Source organism: Heliangelus exortis, chromosome 19 (assembly GCF_036169615.1).
Source record: "Heliangelus exortis chromosome 19, bHelExo1.hap1, whole genome shotgun sequence".
Taxonomy (NCBI): Eukaryota; Metazoa; Chordata; class Aves; order Apodiformes; family Trochilidae; genus Heliangelus; species Heliangelus exortis.
In genome coordinates, this window is record NC_092440.1 from 4458374 (window position 1) to 4484900 (window position 26527).

At 43.3% G+C, this 26527-nt stretch overlaps 2 protein-coding genes across 11 annotated transcripts in view; both read left to right on the top strand.

Annotated features, from left to right (window-relative positions):
* Positions 1 to 22226, top strand: part of BCR (BCR activator of RhoGEF and GTPase) — a 100207-nt gene extending 77981 nt beyond the window's left edge. For 5 of the 6 annotated variants that reach the window (XM_071763231.1, XM_071763229.1, XM_071763233.1 and 2 more), the window contains 11 exons: positions 445 to 549; positions 1342 to 1416; positions 2593 to 2690; positions 3371 to 3502; positions 11010 to 11069; positions 11233 to 11342; positions 12134 to 12273; positions 13013 to 13147; positions 13761 to 13866; positions 14156 to 14318; positions 15140 to 22226. In XM_071763231.1, the coding sequence (XP_071619332.1) occupies positions 445 to 549; positions 1342 to 1416; positions 2593 to 2690; positions 3371 to 3502; positions 11010 to 11069; positions 11233 to 11342; positions 12134 to 12273; positions 13013 to 13147; positions 13761 to 13866; positions 14156 to 14318; positions 15140 to 15229 (1214 nt within the window). In that variant the 3' untranslated portion in view covers positions 15230 to 22226. The remainder of the gene's footprint in view (positions 1 to 444; positions 550 to 1341; positions 1417 to 2592; positions 2691 to 3370; positions 3503 to 11009; positions 11070 to 11232; positions 11343 to 12133; positions 12274 to 13012; positions 13148 to 13760; positions 13867 to 14155; positions 14319 to 15139) is intronic. The other variant, XM_071763230.1, reaches the window with a different exon arrangement.
* A 3158-nt stretch (positions 22227 to 25384) lies between these two features.
* SPECC1L (sperm antigen with calponin homology and coiled-coil domains 1 like) overlaps positions 25385 to 26527 on the top strand; it is a 98235-nt gene continuing 97092 nt past the window's right edge. For 4 of the 5 annotated variants that reach the window (XM_071763266.1, XM_071763264.1, XM_071763267.1 and 1 more), the window contains exon 1: positions 25385 to 25567. The gene's annotated coding sequence lies outside the window, so the exon portion shown is untranslated. Of the gene's footprint in view, positions 25568 to 25943; positions 26113 to 26527 lie in introns of those variants that run through there. The other variant, XM_071763268.1, reaches the window with a different exon arrangement.

Here is a 26527-nt window from a genome sequence, read left to right on the forward strand (position 1 = left end):
ATCCACAGCAGAACATGGGTATCTTCTGTCTCTGCACACCTGAGTCTGTCTGGGGGGACTTTTGGTTGAAACAACATGTAGGGGATGTGTGAGGAGATTCTTTTTGCCTAAAGGTCAGAGCTCTTTGCAGTTCCAGGTAGAAGTAACAGCTACACCCTTTTACCTGGCTCCAGTCCAAAGAAACGAACTTTTTTGGCATGGATGAATCTTGGCTTTGCAAGAAAATAAGAGTCCCCCCACCCCCCGGGACTATTTACCCCAAAGAGTAACTAACTAGACCCTCAGTCAGGCTGGGCTGCAGCAGCAGTACAGGCCTGAGCACCACAGTACTGCTGCTGAGTACTGCCCAGGGAGCAGCTATCCTCTGTATGCCCAGAATGTGGGAGCAAGCATCCATCCTTTGCTTTGAATTGTAATTCCTGCCTCTTTGAATCTCCTTGGAAGGCTTTAAAAGCTTCTCACTCACATCAGTGGAGCTCCAGATGCTGACAAACTCCTGTGTGAAGCTTCAGACAGTCCACAACATTCCCCTCACTATCAATAAGGAAGGTGAGACCTTTGATTTATGCTTTCACACAGTACAGCTGCAGTGAAAACCTACCTCTGCCTGCCTTTGCTCATTTCCCCTAGAACTGCTCTTATTGTTTCTTTTTGCTACAGGCTTCAGCCTGGTGATGAGTTACAAACTGAGAGTTCCTATAAAACAAAAGCTGAGACCATACATACCCAACTTGAACTGTTCAGTTGAAGGAGATGATAGGGTACAAAAAGAGGAGCAGGAACAAGAACAGGCTGTCATCCCAATATTAGTTGCTGCAATAATAAAAATACAAGCTCCAAACTGTATGGCTACATCTATATCAGTGTGATATTCCTGGACATCCTCCAGTATATATTCATTGACTATTAAATGGTCTTTACATGCAACCATCATGGCAGGGGTTGGAGTGCCTGTTGGAGTCCCAGCCTGGGACAATTTTGAACTATGTCTGGAAATCCTTTGGAAGAAAGTTGGCCAAAATTGTGTGGGAGACAGTGCTAAATTACTATTTCACTGATAGTATAGACTTAACCTATATATTTTGCTTTGTCTCCTTTTTATTTCACACTGACTTGATGGCCCTAGAAATGGCATTGTAAAAGCCACATGTTGCTGGAAGGCAACACCAAACCTGGAAGTCTTCCCTCATATTGTGGAAATGGTTAGGTTACATGCTCCTGCCAACCTTCTTAGGAACCCTTTACCCTCTGCTATTTACCTGTGTAGTATTAATCTCATCAGTCTGTCTTTGATGCTTGGCTTATCTGAACCTAACAAAATTTCTTGGGTCTTTTGTACAGATGATGAATCCCCAGGTCTCTATGGATTCCTGAATGTCATTGTCCATTCTGCCACAGGATTCAAGCAAAGTTCAAGTGAGTTGCAGTTTGGTTATACACAGAGGAAGTGATAGGGATTAGGTAATCCAGGTGCTGGGAGAGCTGGGCATGATTTAGTTTAGGATTGTAGCATCTGGGATGATGGTGAGGAGGAGAGGTGATTTGTGGAACTGGAAGTGAAATCAGGGTGTTGGTGGAAATATAGTGGAAAGCAATTTTTAATTGCTATTATTAACTCCTAGAAAGGCAAGGATCAAGCATGCAGCATTATTTTTTCAGTCTAGTCTATTGGGGTTTTTTTAAAGCAGTGTTTGCTAATTACCTAAGAGTTTTAGATACAAGTCAGCCCTTCTCTTGAATTTTTTCAACTGATTTTGTTTTGCAATGAAAGCATGGGAAGCATTCTTTGACATCCAGAATTTTTGTGTGGAGAAAAAGGTGCTAAAATTCAAGGGAGTGACTTGGCAGAAGGCTCAAAAAATATGAGAAAATAGAGTGAAGTGGACACCTGTAGAAATAAACATGCTTTCTGGGTATTGATAGTCCAGGAAAAACTGCAAAGCTTACCTAGCTGGGGGATCCTGTTCTTATCTAAGCTGTGTGTACAGACTGAGGATGAAACGAGTGAACTGGTTGTTATGTGCCTTCTTTTAGTCTTCCTCCTGCTGATCCACTGACTTCCCAAATGCTGGCTAACATCACTTACAACATAACTTAGAAATAGGGTCAATGTCTACAGCTCATTACTGGCTCTACAGAACCACCAGATACCCTGTGATTAACCACTTTGTGAAGATAATGAGATTTTTATGGCTGGCCCCCAACCTGCTCACTGAAGGATATTATACTGATTATGTTCTCTGTGACATCAGTTATGATGGGGTCCAGTATCACCCTGAAGAAGTTTAATTTCTCACTGGTGTACACCTGCTTACTGTGGGTTGATTTGGGAAATACTGGGTAATAGTATACAGCTCTCTTTTGGTAGAGGTGAAGGGCTTGTCTGTGCTGAGGTCACTTACACAGCTGTTCTGGTACTTCAGATTCATAAAGGCAACTCTGCTGTTCTAGATGATGAGATTTGTGCTGGATAATGTTACTGGTACTAATACAAAGAAAATGCAAGTGAAGGCATACCCTGGAAGTGATTAATGGTAGTTAGGAGATTCTAGAAATTTTTAAAAAGTTTCTGTCCCTGTTTCCCATTCTCAGATTTGTACTGCACATTAGAGGTGGATTCTTTTGGGTATTTTGTGAACAAGGCTAAAACTAGAGTTTACAGAGACACCACAGAGCCCAACTGGAATGAGGTAAGTTGGATTTTTTTTCTTAATGTAGCTTCTTTCATGTGCCAAACATCAATGCATGGTGGACAGAAAACCTGCAAATGGAAGATCTTGCTGCATGCACAGCACTTGTGCTGCATATGCTGCCTCTCAGAAAACATTTTTATGCCAGGTTCATTTGGCTGTCAGGGCTTGCAGATTTCCTCTTGGATTAGCTATTGCTAAACAAACATTCCAGCACAAATCAATCTTGTCCAGCATTTCATCATTCAAACAGATGCATATTTGATGATTTTCTTTTAAAGACACAAGTGAAAAATCTATTGAAAAAGAAGGTGCTTTTTTTATTTCTTGTGAGGCAGAAGAGATAGCAACAGACATTTTGCCTGTTTACAGCCAACTCAAATCTGCTGTGGAGCAAAATTAAATAGAAGGTGGGTGGGTTTCTTTCTCTGAATGATGCTTTGCTGAAACTCAGTGAAACTTGACTGAGGAGTCAGCAATTTTAGTCTCCAGTTTTGACCACCAGATACATACAACCCGATTTCAATTTATTTCTAGACCAACTCCATTAGGGGGAGGAGGTTGTATCAGTCCTCAAGTGCTCCTTCTTGATGAGCTTTAAGGAGACTATATTCATTATTAAGAGACTAGTGATCTCTTGTGGTATATGCATACCTCTTTCCTTCCCTGGTACCCTGCAGGAGTTTGAGATTGAGCTGGAGGGCTCACAGACTCTGCGGATTCTGTGCTATGAAAAGTGCTACAACAAAACCAAGCTCACCAAAGAGGACGGAGAGAGCACGGATCGCATTATGGGGAAAGGCCAGATCCAGGTAAGGCTGTGCTGAACTCGTTGCTGCTACCCTTCCTGCAAAACATAATGGGACTTCTGAATCCTGGAGTTCACCAGGAAGGTTTAATGCTGCCTTCTGATTGTCTCAGTTTTGGAGATTTTTTTTTCCAGACAGTGAGGTAGGTACACAGTGTGATTCGAAAGAGGGAAGTAGGCAGCTTTTTCCTTCTTGCCTTGTCCTCTATGCTTGCTTCCAAACCCTTATGGAATAGATGCTTTTTTGTTAACATTTATGTATTGATCTCTGGTTTTCCTGTTAACTTTTAAAACTCCCATCGCTGTATTTAAGAACTGCATTGTTACTGAGTCCTGGGCACTGTTTAGGATGCTCCATTTGTGACAAAAGAGGAAGCAATGAATATACTATCCCCTCAGTAAATCATGTGGAAGAAATGCTGCCTTCTGTATGGCTGGAAGTTGATTGATGTGATAGCAAGGCCTTGTAGGACAGACTTATTGTCCTGGTAACTGCCATGTCCAGAGTATGGTGTCCATGACAGCAGGCTGCCTCTGAGAAAGATTACCACTGCTGACAATCAGCATATAGGACACTTTGTCTGTGGCAAATCTGGAATGCAACAGGGGATGTGATGACATGATTGCAAATGGATGCTACTCTCAGGGAGCTGCTGTGTGATAAAGCTCCATGCAGGACAAATCAGGTCAGCAGTAGAGGATGACACTGAGAATGTATGTTCTCCATCTTCCAGTTTGTTGCACAATCTCTCCACAGCTTTAGGTTAAATGCTTGCTCTGAGTACACATTCTTTGTGTTGGACTGACTGCTGTACAGAGCAGACACCCTACCCAGATACCTTTTGCTTTCTGGCACACTGAAAACTACCACCAGTTCTCCTTCATTTACATCTGATTCTTCATCACTCCGTGGATGACAGCTTTCTCCAACATTTCAGTGACAGTCATACAGGCCAAGGCCATTTGTGGGATTTCAGAAGCAGCTCTGATTGAGGGCAGGAGCACATCTCACCTTTGCTCTAAAAGGGTTGATTGTCTAAATGAGTTTCATTAGGCCTGATTCTTTCCCTCCCTCCTTGCAGCCCTGAGGCTTTCCAGAAAAGCTTTTGTCACCAAACACAGGGTGTTGTGTGTTTGAAAGAAAATTTGCATACAAATCAATAAATGTTAGTACAGGGTACCTCCTGTATATGTCTCAGGCTAACCAGAAATCACTGTGGTCCTTTTGCTAACAAAAGCTTCTTTTCCATGGAGCTGAGCAACTACAAAAGAGAAAGTTTTCAGCCCTGAAATGCCCTGGAGATTTGTGTGCTCATAATGGAGAGCTCTGAAATCACTGACCCTCTAAATTCTTCAAGTATTTTAAGTAAATTTTTAAAAAATAATATATCTTACATTTTAAATTTTTTTTTCTAACTTAAGTTAGTAAGTAAAACTACTCCTTGGTGACACTTGAATATTAATAGCACTGTGAGTCTTTTGGAGAAACCTGAACAGAGAGAAGTTAAAAGAAAAATAAGTTTTTTATTAATGTGCAAAAAATTACATTCTGTTGTATCACTAAAGGCAAATGCAGAAGTTCTCTTGCTTTCAGTAAATCCACTATGAAATGTATTAAGAAATTTAGTAAGCTCTCACAGCATCCTCTTAATTCCCCATTATTTCTTTCCCATCATACAACTTTTTAATACTATTGAATAACTTCAAGTCATAAGGGAGTCTGGTAATATTTCAGGTTGATAAGGATTATTGGAGGCTTTTTATTTTAAAGCAAGCACCATTTCACTATTAAGAAATCTTAATAATGCAACAGCAAAATCAAATTGCAACCACAGTTTAGTGGTATTAATGCCTTTAGCATCTTTTCCAGGTTTTATAATAATTTTCATTCAGGATTTTCCCAGGTGCTTTTAAATGTTTTTTAAAAATTTGTTTTAGAGTTGCTAGTGTATCCAGGGCTTTCTGTTTTGGTGCTGTTGTTGCATTGTCATTATTCAGCCAAAGTCTGTCTTCTGTAATGGCAAAGTCTGTAAAATTGGATGAGGATTTTTTTCCAAGATTCCCTTCAGTTAAAATCTCTGGGAACGTAAAGAAAATAGTAATGTCTACATCCTCTTGCTGATAAAAATAGGAATAATCATGTATTGGCTAATTCACAATGGGTTGCTAAGCCCTATGTTATTATTGTAAATCTTCAACTTCCCCCTACTGGGGTTTCTGACTCACCAAATTCTCTGAGCTGCAGTGATGAGGACAATGCATCAAGGAGATGAGGACTGTTCTGGCTGTGAAATGTTTATTAAATCTCCCTGTTACATAATGGTAGTGGAGGAAGGAAGACTGAAAATTGGTCCGTGTGGTCAGAAGCTTCCAGGAATAGGCAGCAATTTTAGTAGCTCCCATTGCTCATATTTTCTTTTCCTGTGGAACACTTTATTTACCTGGCTTTGTAGCCTCATACTTCATTGCTTGCCAACATGCAAGTTTTATTCATGAAAAAGAAACCCACGGGGTTTTAGTGTGGGAGATCATCCTGTAAATGTAGAATTGAAGTCCTTGTCAAACCTTCTGGGAATGGCAGTGGTGGATGAGCAGTATTTAACCAGGAGACACACATGGCTGGGGGCTTCTGTTACATCTCAGCCAAGAGAAATACAGGGAGAAGTTGCCACTTTTGGGTACGTGGTGAAACTGAAATTATTGAGGTCCTTAGGGGAGGAAGAAATGGAAATAATCTTATAGGAAGAAACATAAGGCTTAGTTCAGTTGTAAGCGTTAGTTCCTCTTCTTTTTAACTTTTTTTTTTCTTTTTTCTTTTTTCTTTTTTCTTTTTTCTGTTGTTAACTTGCAATCCATCTTTGGCACATGGGAAGCTGATCCTTTTGCTCTTTGAATTTGGCACTTGGTGTGGCAGACACATCCACATGTTCTGAGTGTAGCAGCCTTTTGTTTGGTCCTGACACTGCATCTAAGTGGGCAATCAAGTCAGCAAAACTGACCTCTGCCTTGGGAACTTGCTGCATGAGTAAACTGATCCTTTATCCTGTGATCCATCTCCTGCAGTTGGAGTGTCCTAGAAATGTTGTTTCCTGTGTTGGTTTTTTTCTGCATGAAAAAAAGCTCAGGCAAATCATTTCCTTCTCCCTTACAGCAGTGCTGGAAAATCAGCAAGCATGTGACTGTAGCTCAGTCATTCTGTAGTAGCAGTGCAACACCATTCCTCTGTTGCCATGCAAAACAAGCACGTATCTCCTTAATAATCTGAGATGTTTCCTAGCAATGCCCATGGCTATTTTCAGACACCTAGGTTGTTTTCCATGTAAAACAGATTGCCACATGCTGTATAGCTCCTAAGTATCAACTCTGAAAACCTTTTACTCTCTCAAGTTCATTTGAGCAGTTTGCTCATGCAGAACAGTATCCCAGCAATGAAAACAGGGTGGAAATGAAGCAGGTGAGGGGTCATGTCTAAAGGGTGATGGTGGGGAAGATTAAGATGTCAGTGGGGAGCTTTGAGAAGAATGGGGTTATGGCTGGACTGGGACTTTCCAGCAGCAGTGAGACTCTTGACAGCATGTCTGTCACATCAGCTACAATTAAAAACTGATGGAGTGTAAAGTTGCCAGGGAGCTTTAATAAAAGGAAGAAGTAATGTGAATAAATAGCAGAAAACACACTAGCCTTAAGGTTGCCTCAGTCCTTGGTCTCAGGCATTTAATTTCCACCCATGTGTCTTTGTTTTTTCCTCTTTCTGTATGTTTTGTTTTCTCTTCAGAGGAAAAAAATGTAAAAAAAAACAAAAAAACCAACTATAAAACTCCCTGGTGTTTCCCTGGGCAGAGCACAGACACCCTTCTCCTCAGAGTGTCTGTCGTTTGCCACTGACCATCATCCTCAGTTCACCTTTTTTGCTTACTGCTCTGTGTTCTGCAGGCTCAGCCTCTGCTGACTGCTGTACATTAATTGTCTGTCTTAATTCATTGCTAAGCTGCCAGGAGGGCCAGAGGCTTGCACTCAGAAATCCCTGTGGTGCTGAGCTGCTTTGTTCTATTGTGTTTGGTGCAGGATGCAGAGAGGCATTCGTTAGTGAATTTGGGGCTGTATCTTGCCATTGCAAATGCCAAAGAATGCCTGGGGGAGTAAAGACAAACTGGTTGGTTTGTAATTTTCCTGTGCAGCGTGCACTTTTGGTGAGGACTGTCTGAGCTAGGCAGTGGGAGAGAGGCTGTGAGGGTTTTAGGGTTCTCTCCTGTTTGCATATGTCATGGAAGCAGCACAGTTTTTCACAGTTTCCGTGGAGAATGGGACAGGTCCCTTTGTCATTTAAACTAAGCAACTGTTTGAAGGAAATGTTTAAAGGTGCAGGAGATTTCACTGTCAACTTAATGAAGAAGCAGTCATTTCACAGTGCCTCCCCTTCCTGAGCTGGCAAGGCCACTGCCTTGTGCTTGCTCACTCAGAGCAGCCTCCTTCTGCCTCGCAGTCTGGAGATTGCATTCTTCTGCTCAGTGTTCTGTCTTCTAAGTCATTGATCTACAAATCAGGCCAGAAGACAGCATGACCCCATTTGTCACAGGCTCTCTCTCTGCATCACGCTCTCTTAACTCTTTGTCTTCAGACTGCTTTGTAACCAGTCTGCTTCAGCTGCCTTTCCCCGGGTTGCTCTTGCTGGCCTTAGGTCAGTCATTTGTAGGCTCCAGGACTGAAAGCTTGCTCAAAGTCTAAATGGAGTTCTTAGTTTCCTGTTTACTCTGTTATTTCCTACTGTGACTTTATCAAACTGTTGGACCTGATCTTCCTGTCTCACTCAACATGGCTGAGAGCTTATTGAAGCTTTGCTTTTGTGTTAGCTTCCATCATTTCACTTTGCTATTTAAATAGCACCTTAGGGGAGATTTTTTTTTTTTTCTTTTAATTGTTGTTGTTATTGCCAGTGATTTATGCAGGGTTGGCTGGGGTCAGCCAGACCAGACCCATTCCCTGGTGCTTGTTCTCCCTAGCTGGTCTCCATTCAAGCCAAGCTGTTCTCCAGCAGGTGTCAAACAGCAGGTGGGCAGCACAGGGTCCTGCCAGCCCTGCAACAGAGCTCAGAGATAAGGGAGTAAGAGGTGGCAGCAGGTCCATGGCAGTCCTTGCTCAGCTCCAGTAGTTACCCAGCAAGGATTGATCTCTGTGAGCTCTAGGCTCCAGCAGCCCGTCCTTTCCCTCATACTCTTGGGACAGAGTAGGACTCTGTTTGGCTTGTACTTTTTAACTGCTATTTACTTGTTTTGTTTTGTACAGTGGTATGAATCCTCTTGTCATCACTGAGACTTAACCAGTAATACCTGCTAGTTTAACTAGTTTTTGGCAGATATTCAAAACCTTCTTCCCCTCTCAGTCTTAAGCAGTTTCTCCCTGCTATAAATAATACACACTCACTGACTTTATTCTAAAAGCATATGGAGGAGCACTGCTTCTGAGCTGGAGGATTGGTGTGGCTGTATCTATCAGCAGCACCATTTTAGTGGCTTAGTGGGATGCTGAGGCAGCTGGAGATCAAGCTTTCAGGAATACTGGGCATGGTTGCCCTTCATAGGAAACCAGACACTTCAGAAATGGTTTCCTCTTGATTCTGGGAAAGAATGCAGTTGTTGAAAGAAATCAAACTCCCATCACGGAAATTCAGGGAAGAACAGCCTAGATTCTGGCCAGCTTGTAGGGACCTTGGCCAGCCACACAGGCGGGGGCGGATCTGTTCCACCAGTTATAAGCAAACCCTCTTGGCAAGCAGTCTGCTATTTGGGGTTTGCTGAAGCACTGAAGCTAAGTCCTGCTCCCCATTGGCCTCCTGGACCTTTGTGCAGTCCCAAAATGTGGGAGCTGCGGGTTACTGACTATTCCTTACAAGGGGTCTTCAGGAATTTCTTCCAGAGTTGCACCTACAGGAACCGGTCCAATTCGACAGGAAGGCACCTGTGTGCTGGCAGCACCCCCCTGTGGGCTCCCATCCGTAACAAAGGGCGCAGAGATAAGGTTGGCTGATCTGCTTGTCTTGGGTGTCTGTAGTGAGAGCAAGCAGGGAGAAACTTCTCTCTGCCAGTTGTCCTTTTTGAGGAGTGGGGAAGTGCGTGGGGGGACTTGTTTCTGTAGCTGTCAGCAGCACTGGGCTGGTTTGTTGGTGATCTGAGAGTGTGAGCATGATTGCAGCCAGGATCTCCCAGAGTATACTGCAGCTGCTCTTGCTTCAACTCTGCCTTTCAGAGAACTCTGCTTTTCCTGGGGTTCTGGGGGAAGGAGGAGCTGTGCTACAGAAGTAGTTTTAGTACTGAGTGTCCTCTTGTTTGCAGAGGACAGTGCCACTGCAGTTGTTTCCTTCTGGTCTTACTGTGTCTCAGTGTTCAAGAGCCAAGCATTACCCAGCCTTCTCAGGAGGCACTGAAGTCTACTTGCCTTGGCTGGTTGTGATTGCTGCTACAAGTCCCATGCAGCCAGGGCTTTTCTCTCTTTGCCCCTCTAGCTTGAGCTGACTGCCACTCTTCAGGCATTCAGATGTGTTTGGACTTTCCCAGGCAGTACTGGAATGGCTGGGTGATGTTTATGCACTCGAATCAGCTGCTCCCCAGCTTCACAACTGCCCACTCAAGAGATCAAGCAAAGCTGAAGATGGGAGGTCAGGGCTTGGTGACAGAACTAGTTTTTGTTTAATGAATTCTTGCAATAGCAGAGCCAGATCTTCTTCCTGCCTCTGTGTTCCAATAGAAATGGAAAAAAGGAATAGGCAGGCTGAAAGAGGAAAACTTTCTGTGATCTCTGGGACCATTTTCTCAATTTCTTTTCTTTTGGATCCCGACAGAGGTTTGGTTTGTTTAAAGTTATTTGTGTCTGTATGGACCACATTTTATATTTCTCTCCTTTGCTCTGATTGTTAGGGTCATCGTGTCTCTCAAACTCAGTGGAACATTCTTGGAAGCTATTAGCTTCATAGCCAAGAGCTATAAAGTTCCCCAGCCTGGCTTTTTATTTCAGTGCAATAGTTTCACACTCATCAAACCTCACCTGTCTCTAGAAAACTGAAGAGGTGGACAGTTTCCTCTATTTAAAATCAGAGTCATTTCATGAATCTCTCCTCCCCTTTTCTGACTTCTAGTCCTGTGGGACAGGACAAATCTGTCTGGCTGTTAATGTGCCTGTTGTGCTACAGCAATGAATGCAGTCTCTCTCCCTATGAAAGCTGAGGTTATTGGCTTTCTAACTTTGATTTTTCTTGCTGAGGTTGCCTTTGTTGTTGAGCAGACACTGCACATGTTGCTGGATTTCCCATGCGTGTGAGGAGTCATCAGGCCTGTTTAGAGAACTGCACAATACCTGAGTGTCCCATTACCTGAACCAAGGAAGCTTTGGTATGGGTTTTCCTATGAAAATGACATGTTCAAAGCACCTAGTGCTCTGCTGACTTAGAGAAGATTTTCAGGACAGCTGAGTTCTCTGAAGTCTGTTCCTAGCTCATGGGTAATTTCCATGTTTTTCAGCTGGACCCACAGGCACTGCAGGACAAAGATTGGCAGCGCACGGTCATCTCCATGAATGGAGTAAGTATGGATAAGAGAAGCTAGCACTGCTTCTGTACCTCTTTTGTGCTTTATTTATTTCTTTGCTTTCCATTGCAGCACAAAAAAAAAAAAAAAAAAATAAAAAATCAAATTTAAAGGTTTGAAAAGTAATAGCAGTTCTCCTTTCTTCTCTTTTGTTCAGGTTGAAGTGAAGCTGTCAGTGAAGTTTACCAGTCGGGAGTTTAGCCTGAAGAGGATGCCCTCCCGCAAACAAACTGGGGTGTTTGGGGTCAAGATTGCCATTGTCACCAAGTGAGCTGATGGGGCACATTTCTCCCTGTGGTTTGTCAGGAAGCCAACTGGGCAGTGGGGTGGCCTTGTTGTTACTCCACCGAGGGATTTGTTAGCCAAGTCTGCTTCGCATGGGTAGTGGTGTAGATGGTTGGGGCTGCAGAAAAGAGATGGTGTATGTTATCTGAGCTTCAGTTTTTGCAGGGAAAAAACCAGGATGCACACAGGTTTTGAAAGCTCAGGTGTTTACTTACAGAATATTGTTTTGATGAGTTCTGGAAATACCCCTTGCCCCTTTCCTCTGTAGTTAGCTGACTCGGTCACATATTTCCAGAGACACTGAATAGTGATGTTTCCTTTCCGTAATCGGAAATGTTCCAGTTCTTTGGATCCTGTTGTATTATTTTAACCCCTGATCTTTTGTTGTTAATCCTTTGCCAGAAGAAACCTGTTTGTTCTGTTACATAGTTTTGGAAGTGTGGTATTTCCTCCTTATGGAATGGCATTGATTGGAAAGCAACAGTGTTACTGTGTTTTCAAGGTCTGTTTGTGAATCCTGGTTTACCTGCACACAGTCACACAAAGACCCAGCCAGAAGCCCAAGTGCTCAGGCTGGGACACTCAGAAAACTTTTCAAGGCTCAGAAGGAGTTTTTCAACGCAGTCTTGATTGTCAGCTCAGACTTTCTCCCACCCCATTCCCCAGGAGGGGTTTGCACAGTAAAACGATGGGGTGATTTTAGGCAGCTTGGCTGGGGTGATGAGCACTGAGGGCACGGGTTGTGCTGAACTCCTGTCTCTGGCTTTCTTAAGGAGAGAGAGATCCAAGGTGCCTTACATAGTGCGCCAGTGTGTGGAGGAGATAGAGCGGCGTGGGATGGAGGAGGTGGGCATCTACCGTGTCTCTGGGGTTGCAACTGATATCCAAGCTTTGAAAGCTGCCTTTGATGTCAGTAAGTAATTGCTTCTTATGTTTCCTTTTGCACTGTGAGAAGCTGTGTGAGCTCTCTGTCAGTTGGCTGTGCTATTTTTACTCTTGTGTTCCACAAGGAGCATTAAGAAGTAGAGATTCCTGCATAAGAAGAATCACTGTCACACTGATTTATGAATCTTCACTAGTGGAAGTAAGAGTGTCTCACAGTTTGGAAAAATTACTTTTTTTAATTCCTATTGGGTGCTGTTTTACACTAAGCTTCATGACCTGGGTGCTGGCTCTGCTGGTTGGTCTGTTTGAGGAAAGGGGGTGGTTTTGTTGTTTTAATACTAACAAAGCAGAAATGTGAGCCCTGAGTTGCCTGTGTACTCTCGCTGCACTCTGTGGGTACTTGGACAGCCTCAGAGTCTCTTATTCCATGCTGTTAGAGACAGGGAATTGGAATAACAATTGTCACTATCAAAAGGTGAAACTCTTACAAACATTGGCAAGCAGGGCTTGTTCCAGATCAGGCTGAGGTTGCTGGCACAGCATAACTAAACCCTCTACTGAGTTAAAGTTATAAACTGCAGTCTTTTGTGTAGTCATTCAGTTATCAGAAGGTGGCTCCTTTAATTTTGGGAGATGTAAACAGGAAAACTCTCAGCTATTTGGGCAAAGACAGTGGATAAACAAAGAGAGCCAAAACCAGAAAAAGGAAGGAAAGGAAAGCAAAGCCAGCAGCTTCTTTACCCTGCTTCCCCTCTTCCCTCTTTCAGATAACAAAGATGTGTCAGTGATGATGAGCGAGATGGATGTCAACGCCATTGCAGGCACCTTGAAACTCTACTTCCGAGAGCTGCCTGAACCCCTCTTTACAGATGAACTGTACCCCAACTTTGCTGAGGGCATTGGTAGGTGGTAGCAGAAATAACCCTCAATAGCAGGGTCTGAGTTAAAGACACTCTGCTGTAGGAGGATGCTCCCAACACACTACAAACCCTGTATTTATAATGTCAGACAGAAACCTGGAACAAGCTTCTAGGGAAGTGAAATGGAGGTCAGAAATGGGTGTTGGAATGGCACCTTCTTCCTGTGAGCCTGAATATGTGCAATTGCCATGCCTTTTTGTAAGTCAGAAATGTCCATGTTTCTGAAGGAAGAATAGAATGACAGCCTGCTTGTGGGCTTGCTGGCTGCCTCATTCAGGTTTTCAGGGAAGTCCTCTTTGAGGGGGTTATACCTCATGGTATTGTGATGTGAGAAAAAAAATTCAAAATTGTTGAAAGTCCAAAAGCACTTGAAATGTTTGAGAGGAAAAAGATTCTCAATATATTTAGGAAATAAAGGAAAGAGATCCTGTGAGTATTGATGTGCAAATCTGGCCTTCTGATCTCTGATGTAATTACAGTGTGTCATCCATATTTGGGATACAGACCATCCATATTTGTTGGCTTGGAAATTATGTGGTCAGCCAAATTTTTACTCCCTGTTTGTGGTGATGTTTTGTTATTTTCTGTCTTGTAGCACTTTCAGATCCTGTTGCAAAGGAAAGCTGCATGTTGAATCTATTGTTATCACTTCCAGAACCCAACCTTGTGACATTCCTTTTCCTTTTGGACCATTTAAAAAGGTATCAAAAAAAAGGATCCTTTAGACACATAGTTAATGCTTAAAGCATTATTGATTTCAATTTTTTTAACTTTTGTGCCTTGGTTTCTTCTCTCAAATGTGAGCTGTGTCTGTAGAGTGCCTGGAGACTGTGACAGTGTCAGATGAGGAGTATTGCTTACTGTAGAGAGTGGTTGACTAAATGTATCTAAAACTTTTGATGAAAGGAATAAATATGGTTTCTCATGTAAGAATGCTCCCAAACTCAGATATTTGTAAAGATCTGCTTTATTCATCATCTCTTTTCCCAGGGTTGCTGAGAGGGAAAGCATTAACAAGATGTCCCTGCATAATCTTGCAACTGTCTTTGGACCAACGCTGCTCAGACCTTCAGAGAAGGACAGTAAAATCCCTGCTAACCCAACCCAGCCCATCACAATGACTGATAGTTGGTCACTAGAAGTCATGTCCCAGGTAAAACCCTAAATGTGCTATTGAATCTTGTGAACACAGTATGTGGGAAGCTGCAGTCCTCTAGCAAGACCTGCTTCAGCCATCCTGCTGTGTTTGCATGACAGGTTTTTTTTAGTCATAAGCAACTTTCACCCTTACATGGGTATTTTAGGCTGTTTGCAGAACTGTTTCTTCAGGCATCTTTACTAATACAGCTTTCAATGGAAAAATGTCAATGTGCACACACTCCTGGATATTTCCTGTTTGTGCACAGTAAGGTTTTTTGGGGCTGTCTCATAGCACCATATTGCTCACCTGGGGTAAAAGGCCTGTCAGTGTTTTTCCACCATGCTCTGAAACCAGCCTGACCAATGCACAACAAAATTCTTTGTTAAATTCAGGTTCCTTAGACTACTGCTGCCTTTTGAGGATAGTGCAAAGAATTCAAGCACAGAAACCTAGCTCACTGTGAGAGCTGCTCAGGCTGGTTTGTACTTTCCTGATTGAGTAGCAGCAAATTACAGATCAGATTTTTTCAATTCAGTGACCTACCAACACTACTGTTATACCCTAGAAGCTGAAAAGAGTGTCTCTGAAGCACTGCAAGTTTAAGTATTCCTTGCATTTGAATATAAGAATTATATATATATATATACATATATATACAGAATAATTTAAAAATACTTTTAAAATGTATTTTACAATACATTGTATTAAAACAAATACATAAATCCAAGGTGTTCCTGGGGAGAGAGCTGTAGGCATGTCTGCCACTTGTCAAATAGCCAGGATGAGAATGAGTTAGCAGAGCTTTAATACCACCTTTTTCTTTCTCTTTCCAGGTTCAAGTTCTTCTGTACTTCCTGCAGCTAGAGACCATCCCTACCCCAGACAGCAAGAGGCAGAGCATTCTCTTCTCCACAGAGGTGTAGGTGTCTGCAGTACCAACAGGACACACAGAACTGCTCTTGGCACCATCTGCCACACCTGAGAAAAAGAAGACTGGTGTTCCTTCAGACACTGCTGGTCTGTTCCTGCCCTGGGGAATGACAGCCCTCAGTGCTTTTGCTGTTTGTTAACCAGAGACAAGCTGAAGAGAGAGGAGAAAAATCTCTCCTTTTGATTGTTAGGACCAGGACAGAACTGGAGATGGAGCTGTGCAGAACCTCCACTAGAAGGAGCAATAGGCACTCGAACGAAGGCACTGAGGAGTGTGGCTGGTATTCTTGTTGGGAATGTGACAGAAGGTATTCCTCACCTTATGGGTTTAATTTATCATAAAGAAACTTCAAGATTTCTACTGGACCACTCGATAGGACACCCCTTTTGGGTGAGGGGGAGTTAGGAGATATATCACAACTGTGTCTTTAATAACTGCTGTTTTTAAAGTACTGTTCTAGGCCACAAAAATAACATTGCTTTGCCAGAGGAGAGGAGAAGGGAAGGGTCTGGGATCAAGATTCCCTCCTCAGAAATTCAAGTCTTGATTTGAACAGGGTTCTAAAGAAATGAAACAGTTTTGTGTACAACTTGAACTGTTGGTTTGTTTGGGGTTGTATCTGTTGTTTTGTTTTGGTTTTTGTGTTTGTTTTTTTTTTTCTTGTTGGTTGTTTGGTTTTGTTGGGTTTTTTTTTCCTCTCACCCACCCCTTCCCTTGCAAATGTTTATCCAGACTCCAGGGAAGGAGGTGCCCTGCTCTTGCATATGTTGCACATCTGATGGGTTTTTTTCTTTTGGGTTAAGGAACCAGGCCCAGTGATGTTAGACTATAAATAAATACAGCAAATTAAAGAGAGGCAGGGAGGATTAGTCAGTGATTCTGTTTGTGATTCTGTTGTTTGTTTGCATACAAAAGCAGGGGCAATGGTATCCAGGCAGAATTGCTAAATTCCTTAAACCCCCACCAAACTTAATGAATATTAATTGAAAAGACTGTTAATTCTCAACACTCCAAAGGAAAGATTTTATCACTGCAAAAATAATTGAAGCATTTGGCTGGCTGCTTACTCCAAACTTTTACCAGAACATCTTTTTTCTTTTTTGATACTTGAATTTTTGGAGGCTTTGTACATTGCTTCTACAAGAGTCTTTTTCTGATAGATGCAAATACTTTGATAAAATGTTTCAGAATGTACTTGGTGGACAATCTAGCAAGTAGCATGCATCATGTGGAATTCCAGCACTGGTTTAACTAAGAGCAGTGAAGAAATTTCTATGGAACTACATGCAGCAGCACAAAAGGTTGAGCCAAATACTGGCTTTGTGTTTCCCTGCCTCCAGTTAAAGCCATGGGGGTTACAGAGGTGTAAGGGGCAGCAGTGTTTGTCCAGGGAAGTGAAAGCATCACCTAACTCCTGGGATCCAGAGCAAAGTGTTCTGGCTAGAAAGCAGTTGTACCCAGCATCTTAGGGGGTGTGGGAGTGGTTCCATTTCCATAAACTACTCCAGCCCCCTTGACTTCTTCCTACCCTGTTCTGCAGCATCCATTTAGTGGCATCCATCTATCACCATTCTGGTGAGAAGAAAAGTACAGCTTGGAGACAAGGGAAGGAGTTGGCATGGGAAGGGGAGGGAGAGACAGATTTTGAAAGGCTGGTGGTGTCAACATCACTTGAGGGGAAAAATGACAAAGAAAGCAACCACTGTTATGCTGAATTTCACATTTTCTGATGGGTGATCTGCAACCTCTCAAACAAAATACCAAAATTATTTCAAACAAACAGAAAAAAATTGAAGGGAAATTTTTTTTGTAGTCACTGTAATTCTGACTGCTGCATAATATTAGAAAATATTGTACTGTGAAGTTGCAAATTCAAAAAAGGAATCAATATAAATTTCAATTTTGTGAGTATATCAATATTTTGCATGCGTTGTAAGGATTCTTATAGGAATTTAATATTGCTTAGTATCCCTCCCTCCTTAGGTCTGGGAGCAAATCTCTTTGTAATGTAATGTACAACTAGAAATTCCTTCCCTCTTGTATGTATTTCCACTACATTCCAACTTCTGAACCCCTGAAACTGAAAAAATGTTTATAGTAGGAGGTGCTTTTTGGGGGGAGGGAGGGAGGGAATGAAGGCAAGGAAATTTGAAGGCTTAAGAATTTATTTTATTTTTGCCTTTTTGAGGGTAAAAATGAATCACACTCCTGAAAAACATTGACTTCAGACAAGTCTTGCAGACCAGTACACCAGACTCCATGGTTTTGGTTTGATGTATTTTGTTCTCAGTTGTACAGTGCAGTTCTATAGCAATCCTTTTACTGCAAGCTGCACACCTCCCTGTTCCAAGGGTTGTGTGATGGATCTGAGGCAGTTCCACTGCTGATGACTTCATTTAAAAGGAAAAAAAACCCAACCAAACTACAGCAGGTGGTTGGGTGACAGCCTTTTCCTTTCAGCGTTTGGAACCTGTGGCTGCTCTTTGCAGTGTTGAAACTGGAAAGCAATATTATAATGACTGTGCCAATTTACTTTTGCCCAACTTTTAAATTTTTATTTATGTAGGAAGTGAATTTTAATATTAAATTACTGATCTATAGTATGTAACCGTGAGAAAATTGCTTTTGCTTTGGTTACTGTTACAGGTTGTTGCTTTTAGTCTCTCATTACAATGCTCAGTTCTAATGTAACAATATCTAACATGCAGGCATGTGGATCAGGGAAAAAAAAAAGTTAATTTAACTTAACCCATTAATTATTTCTGTTAAGTATGGATATGTTTTCCCCAAAGCTGGTAATTTTGGGCTGGAAAAGATAGTGCATCTTATTGCTGATGATGAAAGTGACTGCTTTGAAATATGAGAATCAATTTCTTGAATGTCCTTTAATTTTGCAATTAAGTTTTTTCAGATAGTCTTATGTTTTCAGAAATTGTTTCCAAAAGGCTTCTATGTCCTTTTCCCAGGGATGTTGGTTGGTTTGGGTTTTTTATTCGTTTGGGGTTTTCTGTGGGTTTTTTTGTTTTGTTTTGTTTTACTTTGTTATATTTGTAATAAGCCTTATCATATTTAAACAAAAAGGGAATTGCAAAACTTGGCTTTAGAGAAAGCCTGATTTTTACTCTGATATATTCCCTTGTGAGCTGTGTCAGAAAAACTAACTTTTCCATTTTGGATATCCAATAAGGTACAATCTAATCAGAGCAAACTAGCAAAAAATTACTTTACATATGCACTGGGGATTTGTGTTCTTTCAGTTTTGAGTGTATTGAAGAGACCTTTCTAAAAATGTAGCTTTTAGTGGCAGGAATGTGAAACGTTAACACTTTTCAGCTGCAGGAATTCAGATGATGAGGATAGGCTGTGTCTTTAGTTTAAGGAGAGGAATCAGCATCAGTTTCCTGGCTTTTAGAAACTATTTTTAAATTCCCATGGATTTTTTTTCTTACACTGAATACATCCCTAAGTAAAACTCTATATTGTTAAGTAAAGCAAACTACGGGAAAAGTTTTCAAAGCCAGACAAGTAGTGGTTAACTAGATCAGTATCAGCTTTGGATGGGAGGGGAGTGTCTGAAACCAAACTGAAACACATCCCTTAAAAAGCTGATGGTGTCCTTTATTCTTGCACAATTTTACCAAGTTGAGGTAGCTATTCCAGGCTGTATTTTAATGCTGCTGTTTAGCAGTCTAGCAGCTTAAGGGCAAACCACAGCAGTGTGCTGGCTGTAGTTGCTGGTGCCCATCGCTTGCATCCCTCCTGTCCTTCAGTTGCTGATCCCCGGCTCTCAGCCTGCGCTGTCTGAAGCAAAACTGCAGCTCTTTTGTTGGCCACAAGGTGGTGGGTCCCACAGAGCACGTTCATTTTTACACTTGATCGATTTTACCTGTTTAAAAACCCGTTTTACGGTCGTTTGTTAGTTTGTTATGAGTTTATTTAAACAAATACACTGTTCTTTAAATCATACGTGGATTTCCAAATTTGTTTGTCACCTTTGGAACACTGGAAGGCCTCACAATGTGTTAATTTATCTTCATCCTTTCAAGTATGCATGAAATACAAATTGTCCAACATGGCTTTGAAAAATTTTTAGAATCTGATGGAAAAAAACCAACCCTCTCTGATGCCTCACTGGTTAATTCTTTTATTTCAGTGCTTGGTTACCTACTGGGATAACATTATCAGATGTGGTGTTCTTATTATGGAAATTTTAGTGAAAAATTGGAAATGTTTCAAGAGAACCCCCTACCCTTTTGTTTTTTACTTTAATTCAAGAAGATGGAGACTTGTAATAACAGTCATGCTCAAAGGAAGGAATTTGTGTCTGTTCCTCCAAGAAAAATCTCAATTCCTAAGTAGAAACAATCAAATTTCTCTAATTGAATTTTTGGTGTAGTTAGTAAGTAGTCTGCTTATTCCCTCCTAAATTTGCAGTTCAGGATATGTTTTTATTCATGAACTTTGCTCACATTGGCACAGTGCTGCCTTAGATGAGTTTCAGCAATTCTCCATTCTGAACTAAATGAAATGAATGTTCATGTAAACTATGAAATTCTCCCTGAACAGAACACACAGATTGCCCTTGCAACCAAGAGGAGCTCTAGAGGAAGCACTTAGGAGATACTGGTTATTGATTAAGGTTTTAGGGAAGTAACACAAATGGAAAAGAGAAGCAAAATTAGAAATCATTCAGATCCCATGGTCTGGAACAAGAAAGAAGTTCTCATTTCCCATTACAGAAGGTGGCTTATGCCACACATAACTGTGAGCAAAGACTGTCTGGCCAGTAAATACAAATTAATACAGGAGTGTGCTGGAACCCCTCATTCTCACTCTGAAAATTCCCAGTTCAGTGCTGAGAAAGCAAAGCTTATCACTGGCTCTACCTCTTTTGCCCCAGTGGCAATACCTAGGAGCAATATAGTCTGTATATTACTGTCCAGGAAACACCACCACAAAGAAGGAAAAAGTGAATAAAAGCAGTGACCAGACTCTCTTTTTAGCTAAAAGTCTGTCTGCAAGGATAAAATGCTACAAATGGCTAAAATGAGAAAATGTTTGAAACAGTAAGACCAAAGAAAAGCTGAGTGTGTGTGTGTTGATTCTCCTCCTTCCATTTTCATGAGATAAAGGCCTTCCAGGTCAAGCAGATACATCAGTGCTGTTGTGAAGAATTAGAAAATTATTAAATTACTTGGATTGCCTCCACTGTTGATTCTCTTTGTTACCATCTGACAGGAGAATTGCTGAAGACCATTGTGAAAATATGCAGGTGAACCATGCAAACATTTCCTCTTTCACCTTGCAGTAAGAAAGACCCCCTCCTTTTCCAACAGAAACCACTTCACATAATTTTGTACTGTAGAAATTACCACGCTGGGAGGTTCAGTTGGTAGCAGAGCAATTCCTGGGGATAACTGAAACATTTCCAGAATGCACCAGGTACTGCTAAAGCTCTGGGATCGTGCAGGCCTGTTTTGTGAGTAAAGATTCCATTTACAAGCAAGCAAGGATGTTCAAGCATCCTTGGGAATTAATCTGCTTCCAGAGTCCCCAAGCCTAGCAGACTGTCACCGTTGTAGTCTTTTCCCCAGGGCTGAGATGTTCCCAAGACATACCACAGATGAACTATTTCTCTAATCTGCAGGATGATTTGTGTGACAAGGCCAGGTTACATCCCTGTGGATGTGTGGAAGGGCTGGCACAGGTACAAAGCTGCCTCCTGCCTGGAAGACCAGAGCAGCTTTCTGCAGATGACCTCAAACAAAGGCCACAGTGGGTAGAGCCAGTGAACAGATGGCTTTGGTCCTCAGATGCTCACATCTCCCCTGGGGCACTGGGAATGAGGCCCAAAGGCAGGTAGAGGAAGAAATTCAGCCCCTTCCTTCCCACTGTGCTCATTAGTGATCTAATGCCCATCTACACAGAGCAGCTCAAGCTTCTTCCTCCATTTTAGCCCCATTTTGGGGGAAATGAGGACTACATTAACTCAAGGTATTACACAAACAGCTGAAAAGTGATGTGTATCTAACACCAATTTCAAATAGAGTAGGTGGTAATGCAAAAGCTGCCAGAGCAGAAGGATATTTCTTCCCAGCAGCCTTTTCTAATGCCTTCACCACTTCTCACAGCCTGACAGAAATCCTGCTTGGGGCTTCACAGGTTGGTAGGAAACTTGAAGAAGCCACTCATTGATGGTGTGTGTGGTCAGAATCCTGATAAAACTTACCTGCACAGGGACATATTTGGGATACCAGTACTAACCAAGGCAGCAAAAAGAGGGCAAGGAATTGTTACTGGATGACTGAGAAGCACCACAATGAAACAGTGAAATTAAATATGATCTCACAGCAGGATGCTGTGCAATTGTCTTTTGTCTGTCCAGCAAAAAAAAAACAAAACAAACCACAAAACTAAGCCTTCTCTTGCCTAAGTTGTGTAGTTTCTTATCTCTGGTATTACAAGTGTTGATAATCCATGAAGAATTCCAAGGAAGGGACTTAAGACTATTTATTTAAATTTAAATACAATTAAATTATATAAATAGTGCTAAGTTATCAGGTGTAGAAGACAATTTGTTATTGTTTGGATAATTTGGGGTTTCATCAGAATTAATATTGTTGGCATTGTTTTAATGCTACCATGTTAGCAAGTTGGGTTTTGTAATTTTATACTGCTGTTGCTGGTGCTTCAGTATCTTGTAGTGCTCTGGTTTTGGAAGAGAAAACCTAATCCTATTGGTTTAACACTGACAGGTGTTGAACTTGTACTTGTAAACACCTTTCAGTTTAGGCCCAAAAAGAGAGAAAAAGAAAAGGGAAAAAAAGGGGAAAAGTATTGTCATTCTGGATTTTTTTTTTTTTTTTTTTTTTTGCATTTTCTGAAAATAAGCGACATGAAAAAGGGATCCAAAACTGTACTTGGGAAAAAAAAAGGCATTTGTAGCCTTTCTTTGTACACAATGTTAAATAAAATCTCCTGTAACTATGTCTGTCAGGTTCTTTTTGGTCTTATTTAACTAAAAACTGGACATACATTTAACTGAATGTGTGAATTGCATTCCATTGCATTTGTTAGAGGCATGGAATTTAACACTGGTGTTTTAAAATAAAATCTATTTCTTGCTTTACAAGGTAAAGCTGTATCACAGAAGGCAGAGAAGTAGCTGGGCAAAACAGTCCATTTCCAGATCTGTATTAATCCTTTTGTAGGAGCACTTCTTCAAAATGCAGCCAGGCTCAAGCCCTGTCACCTTCCATTTGTGTACAGAGCACTTGAGCTGTAGTTCCCATATTTGCTAAAAAAAAAACCAAAAAAACAGCTCTGGCCTCTAGTTCTTCAAGCATTGCATGAAATTAGTGGGTTTTGTAGGAATCAATGTAGAAACTGAATCATTATTTCAAGCAAGTTCTTTTGGTGCTACATTTAAATAAAATATTATTTAAATTATTAATGTGATTAAAGTACATTTGTTTTAATATAGTCCAAATTTAATATAAAACATAAACCTCTATAATAAAATGATACCTGCTTGAAAGCTCTCTGATTTTCATTGTGTGGATCACAAAGCTGACAGGTCTCAATTGCAATATCCAAAATGGAGACTGTATTGTTTTTAAAACTACACTGGATTGAGGTGCAGGTCAAGAGAAAACTGGCCCCTAAACTGGGTAAAAAAGGGGAAACCACATGACTATTATCAATACTTCTGCTCAGTGGTGTATCTGTATAATATAGTTTTTACATTATATTAAGTTACTGGATGTCCACTGTATTAAGATGTCACAACATCACAGAATGTCTCTGCTGGAATGGATCTATCAGGATCATCAAGTCCAACTCCCTGCTCCTTGCAGGACCACCTGGAACTACACCATCTGGCTAAGAGCATCATTCAGATGCTCCATGAACTCTGCCAGGCTTGGAGCTGTGACTGGAGGAGGATGAGAAAAAAACATCTGAGTACACAATAACTATGGATGTTCTATGCAAATTGCCACACCTGAGCAGGTGTCTTAATTTTCCAGGCAGCTTCCTGAGGCTTGGAGCAGACTGTCCTGAGGCAGCTGCTCCCCAGGAGCCCTGCAGGATACAGCTATCAGTCTGAGTCAGGATCAGCTGTACCTGCCTGACTCCCCAGAGACTGTCTGCTCTTTGTTAGAAACCTCCAATTATGGAGATTCTGTAATCCTCTTGGGCAATCTAATCCAGCACATAACCACAATGAGAAAGTTTTCCTAGTAGACAGTTGAACCACTCTCACAGACATTACAGGATCCAGTGCTGCAATATTATGCAGGGTTTTTTCAGTGACTGTGTGTCCCTGAAGTAGGACACCAGCTGCATGCACCGTCAGCTAGCAGCTTACTCATTAATTTACTAAACTGGACAAACCACGTTCTGTTTCCTGCCAGAAGACTGAGAGCAGAGCCCCTTTGTGGGCTACATGAGGAATACATGACACAAAACAGATTTTTCACATCCCTAATACAGAAGAAATGCTGCTGGTTGTCATGGAAATGCTGTTTTCTTACTGACAACTTAAAAGTCAATACAAAGGTGGGAAGACAGATCACCATTTTGTTGAACACATCATGGATCAGCAAGCTTAATGGAATGGCATTGGTCATATTGTTAGAAAACAAACATCAGAACTATTACTTAAGTATAAAGGAGCATTTCAGTGTCAAACAAGTCTGCTGTGTCTGTGCAGCAGCCTTCCAGGGGAATCCCCTCCAGCTAAGAACAGGCAGACTGACAGAGAAATAAATGGATTGGGAGTGACATCTGAATAAAATTGCTGACTTCATAAGACATATAAATAGTAATTTTTTCCCACAATGTAAATCAAACTATGTTGTAACACCTGGAAGCATACATCTCCTCAGTTTTAAAGGGAACTCTGATGAAATCTAGATGTCATTTACAATATTAAAAATTCAATTTTACCCAAGATAAGGAGAGGACTGTAAATCATACTTGCCCTCACCAATCTGCAGCCCTATGAATTCTATGAAGAAATGTACCTCAGGGGAGAGGCTGCAGTGCAATCTTACACCAAAATGCTTCTTTTGATACAACAGCTGAATTGCTATTGAGAGAGAGAGGCTTTTACCCATGGTCTGAGTGACACGGAAACCCCGATGGGGAAACTTTCACTGGGTTATGTCAAATCAGCACATTTTCTTAGTTACTGTGCTCACAGCACTTTCCAGCCAATGCCTGTAAATACAGACTGGGCTATACCTCCCACTAAAGCACCAACACTGTAATATGGGTTTATTAACTGCAAGTTATTCATGACAAGTCACACATCCTGCATAACAATGAGCTACCAAACCTAGCACGGGCTGTCAAAAGGAGCTAAACATCTGTAAACTTGTGTTCACACAGTTTTCCTAACCTAGAGAACTCAAAGCTATTTCCTACAACGTTTAAACCGTCTTTATCCTTCAGCCAAATGAAAAGCCGAAATTGATGCGATATTGTACCGTAAGGCAGAGGTTTAGATCCACAGCCCCCCCCACTGCCCCCTGGGCTGGGTGGCTCTACCTGCCCTGAGCCCGGGAGTGCCGGAGCGCAGCGCTGGGGAACCCAGGGGGACCAGGCCGCCACCGCCGCACCTTTACCGGGTTCCCTCTTCAGGGTTTCTCTGAAGCTTAAAATTTTACGACTTTATTCTAGAAAACAAACAAAAAAAAAAATAAAATAAATTTAAGCCTTTTTTTAAGCCGGGGCCGCCGCCATCACCCCGCCCCGCAGGGCAGCCTCAGCCGAGGGGCAGCGGGGCCCACAGCCGCCGCCACCAGGGCGAGCAGAGCCGCCGCGCCAGCTGCTTCCCCGGCGCCGAGGGATCCCCGCCGGCAGCTCCCGGGCACCCAGCGATACCCCCGGCATCTCCCGGGCACCCAGGGATCCCCCCCGGCAGCTCCCGGACACCCGAGGATCCCGCCCCGTCCCTCACCCCGGGGCCGCCCCCGCCCTCTGTCCCTCAGGTGCGGCGCGAGGCGCCTCTCCCGGCCACGCCCCCTACGGGAGAGGCGCGCGAGGCCGAGAGAAGCGCCAGGGCGCATGCGCCACTCGTATCCGCCCTCCCTCCCCGGCCCTGGGGCGGGGTTGGCCCGCGCGAGGCTGGCGCCTGCGCAGTGCGGTGGCACCGCCCGCCAGGGGCGGGGCGCGGGCGGAGGGGTCTCTGTCGTCCCCGCGCGCCCCTCCGCGCCCCCTCCCCCTCCCCCCTCCCGCCGGTGGCGCTTGCGGCCCGGCCCGGCCCAGTCCGGTTACCCGAGACTCGGGCCGCGCCGTGAAGAAGCGGGAAGGAGGCGGCTGCCCGGTAAGCGCTCAGCGCCGGCGAGCCCAGTCTAGTCCCGACCCCCCGCCCGGCCGCCGGTGGGGTCGCCCGCTGCCTCGCAGGCCCCGGTAGGCCCTATGTCCCGGGCTTCGACAGCTCGCCTCGCTCTCGCCGCCGCGGGGAGCCCTTTTGCCGCGCTGCCCGCCCCCGGGCTCGGTCTTCTGTCGCTGCCGCCTCCCCGCTGCGGTCCCTGTATCCCGAGGGGCCGCCGGCCTCGCTGTCACCCCCGCCGCGCGCCCCCTCAGCCGGACGCGGCGCTGACAGCCGCCTCGCGCCCCCTCAGCTGCCCCCGCGCCGTTCAGAGCCGCTCGCTCGCCCGGGGACGGCATCCTCCCCCCTTCCCTTCCCTGCCGTGCCATTGCCCGCGGGCTGAGCGCGCTGCGTCGTCCCTGTCACCCATTTTGTGACTGTCCCTTCCCGGCGCTGCCGTCGGGAGCCGCTTCGGGGTGCCCCGGGGCATGCGGGCTCGGCCGTCTGCCTGCGAGGCGGTGAGGTAACGGAGGGCTTCGCGGTTCCCGGCTAGCGGGGTAAGCTCAGGTTTGCTCGGGTTAGCATCCTAGGGCGAAATAATTTTGTTTCACGCCAACTGGATTGTTTCTGCGGAGAGGGGTGGTGGTGCTGCGTGTGGGAGCCTTCTGAGGAGAAAGGTGGGGTGCCTGCACTTGGGCTACTGGGTTTTGTGGTGTTGGGGAGGACCTATGTCTGGATTCCTGTATTGCTTGTCTGGAGTGCTGATTTTCTGCGTTTTGACAGCTGAAAGTTCCTAGAACTTCCAGCTTCGGGCTTTCTGCGTGCCATTCTGTCCCTCACAGTGTTCCGTCTTGCAAGTCTTACGTGACCTGGTAGTGCCAGGGATGGAGGAATGCAGACTCCTATAGCTGGGCCTAAATCAGAGGGTCACCAGCCTGTACCAGGAGTCTTCTATCCTCTGTGTCCTCAGAG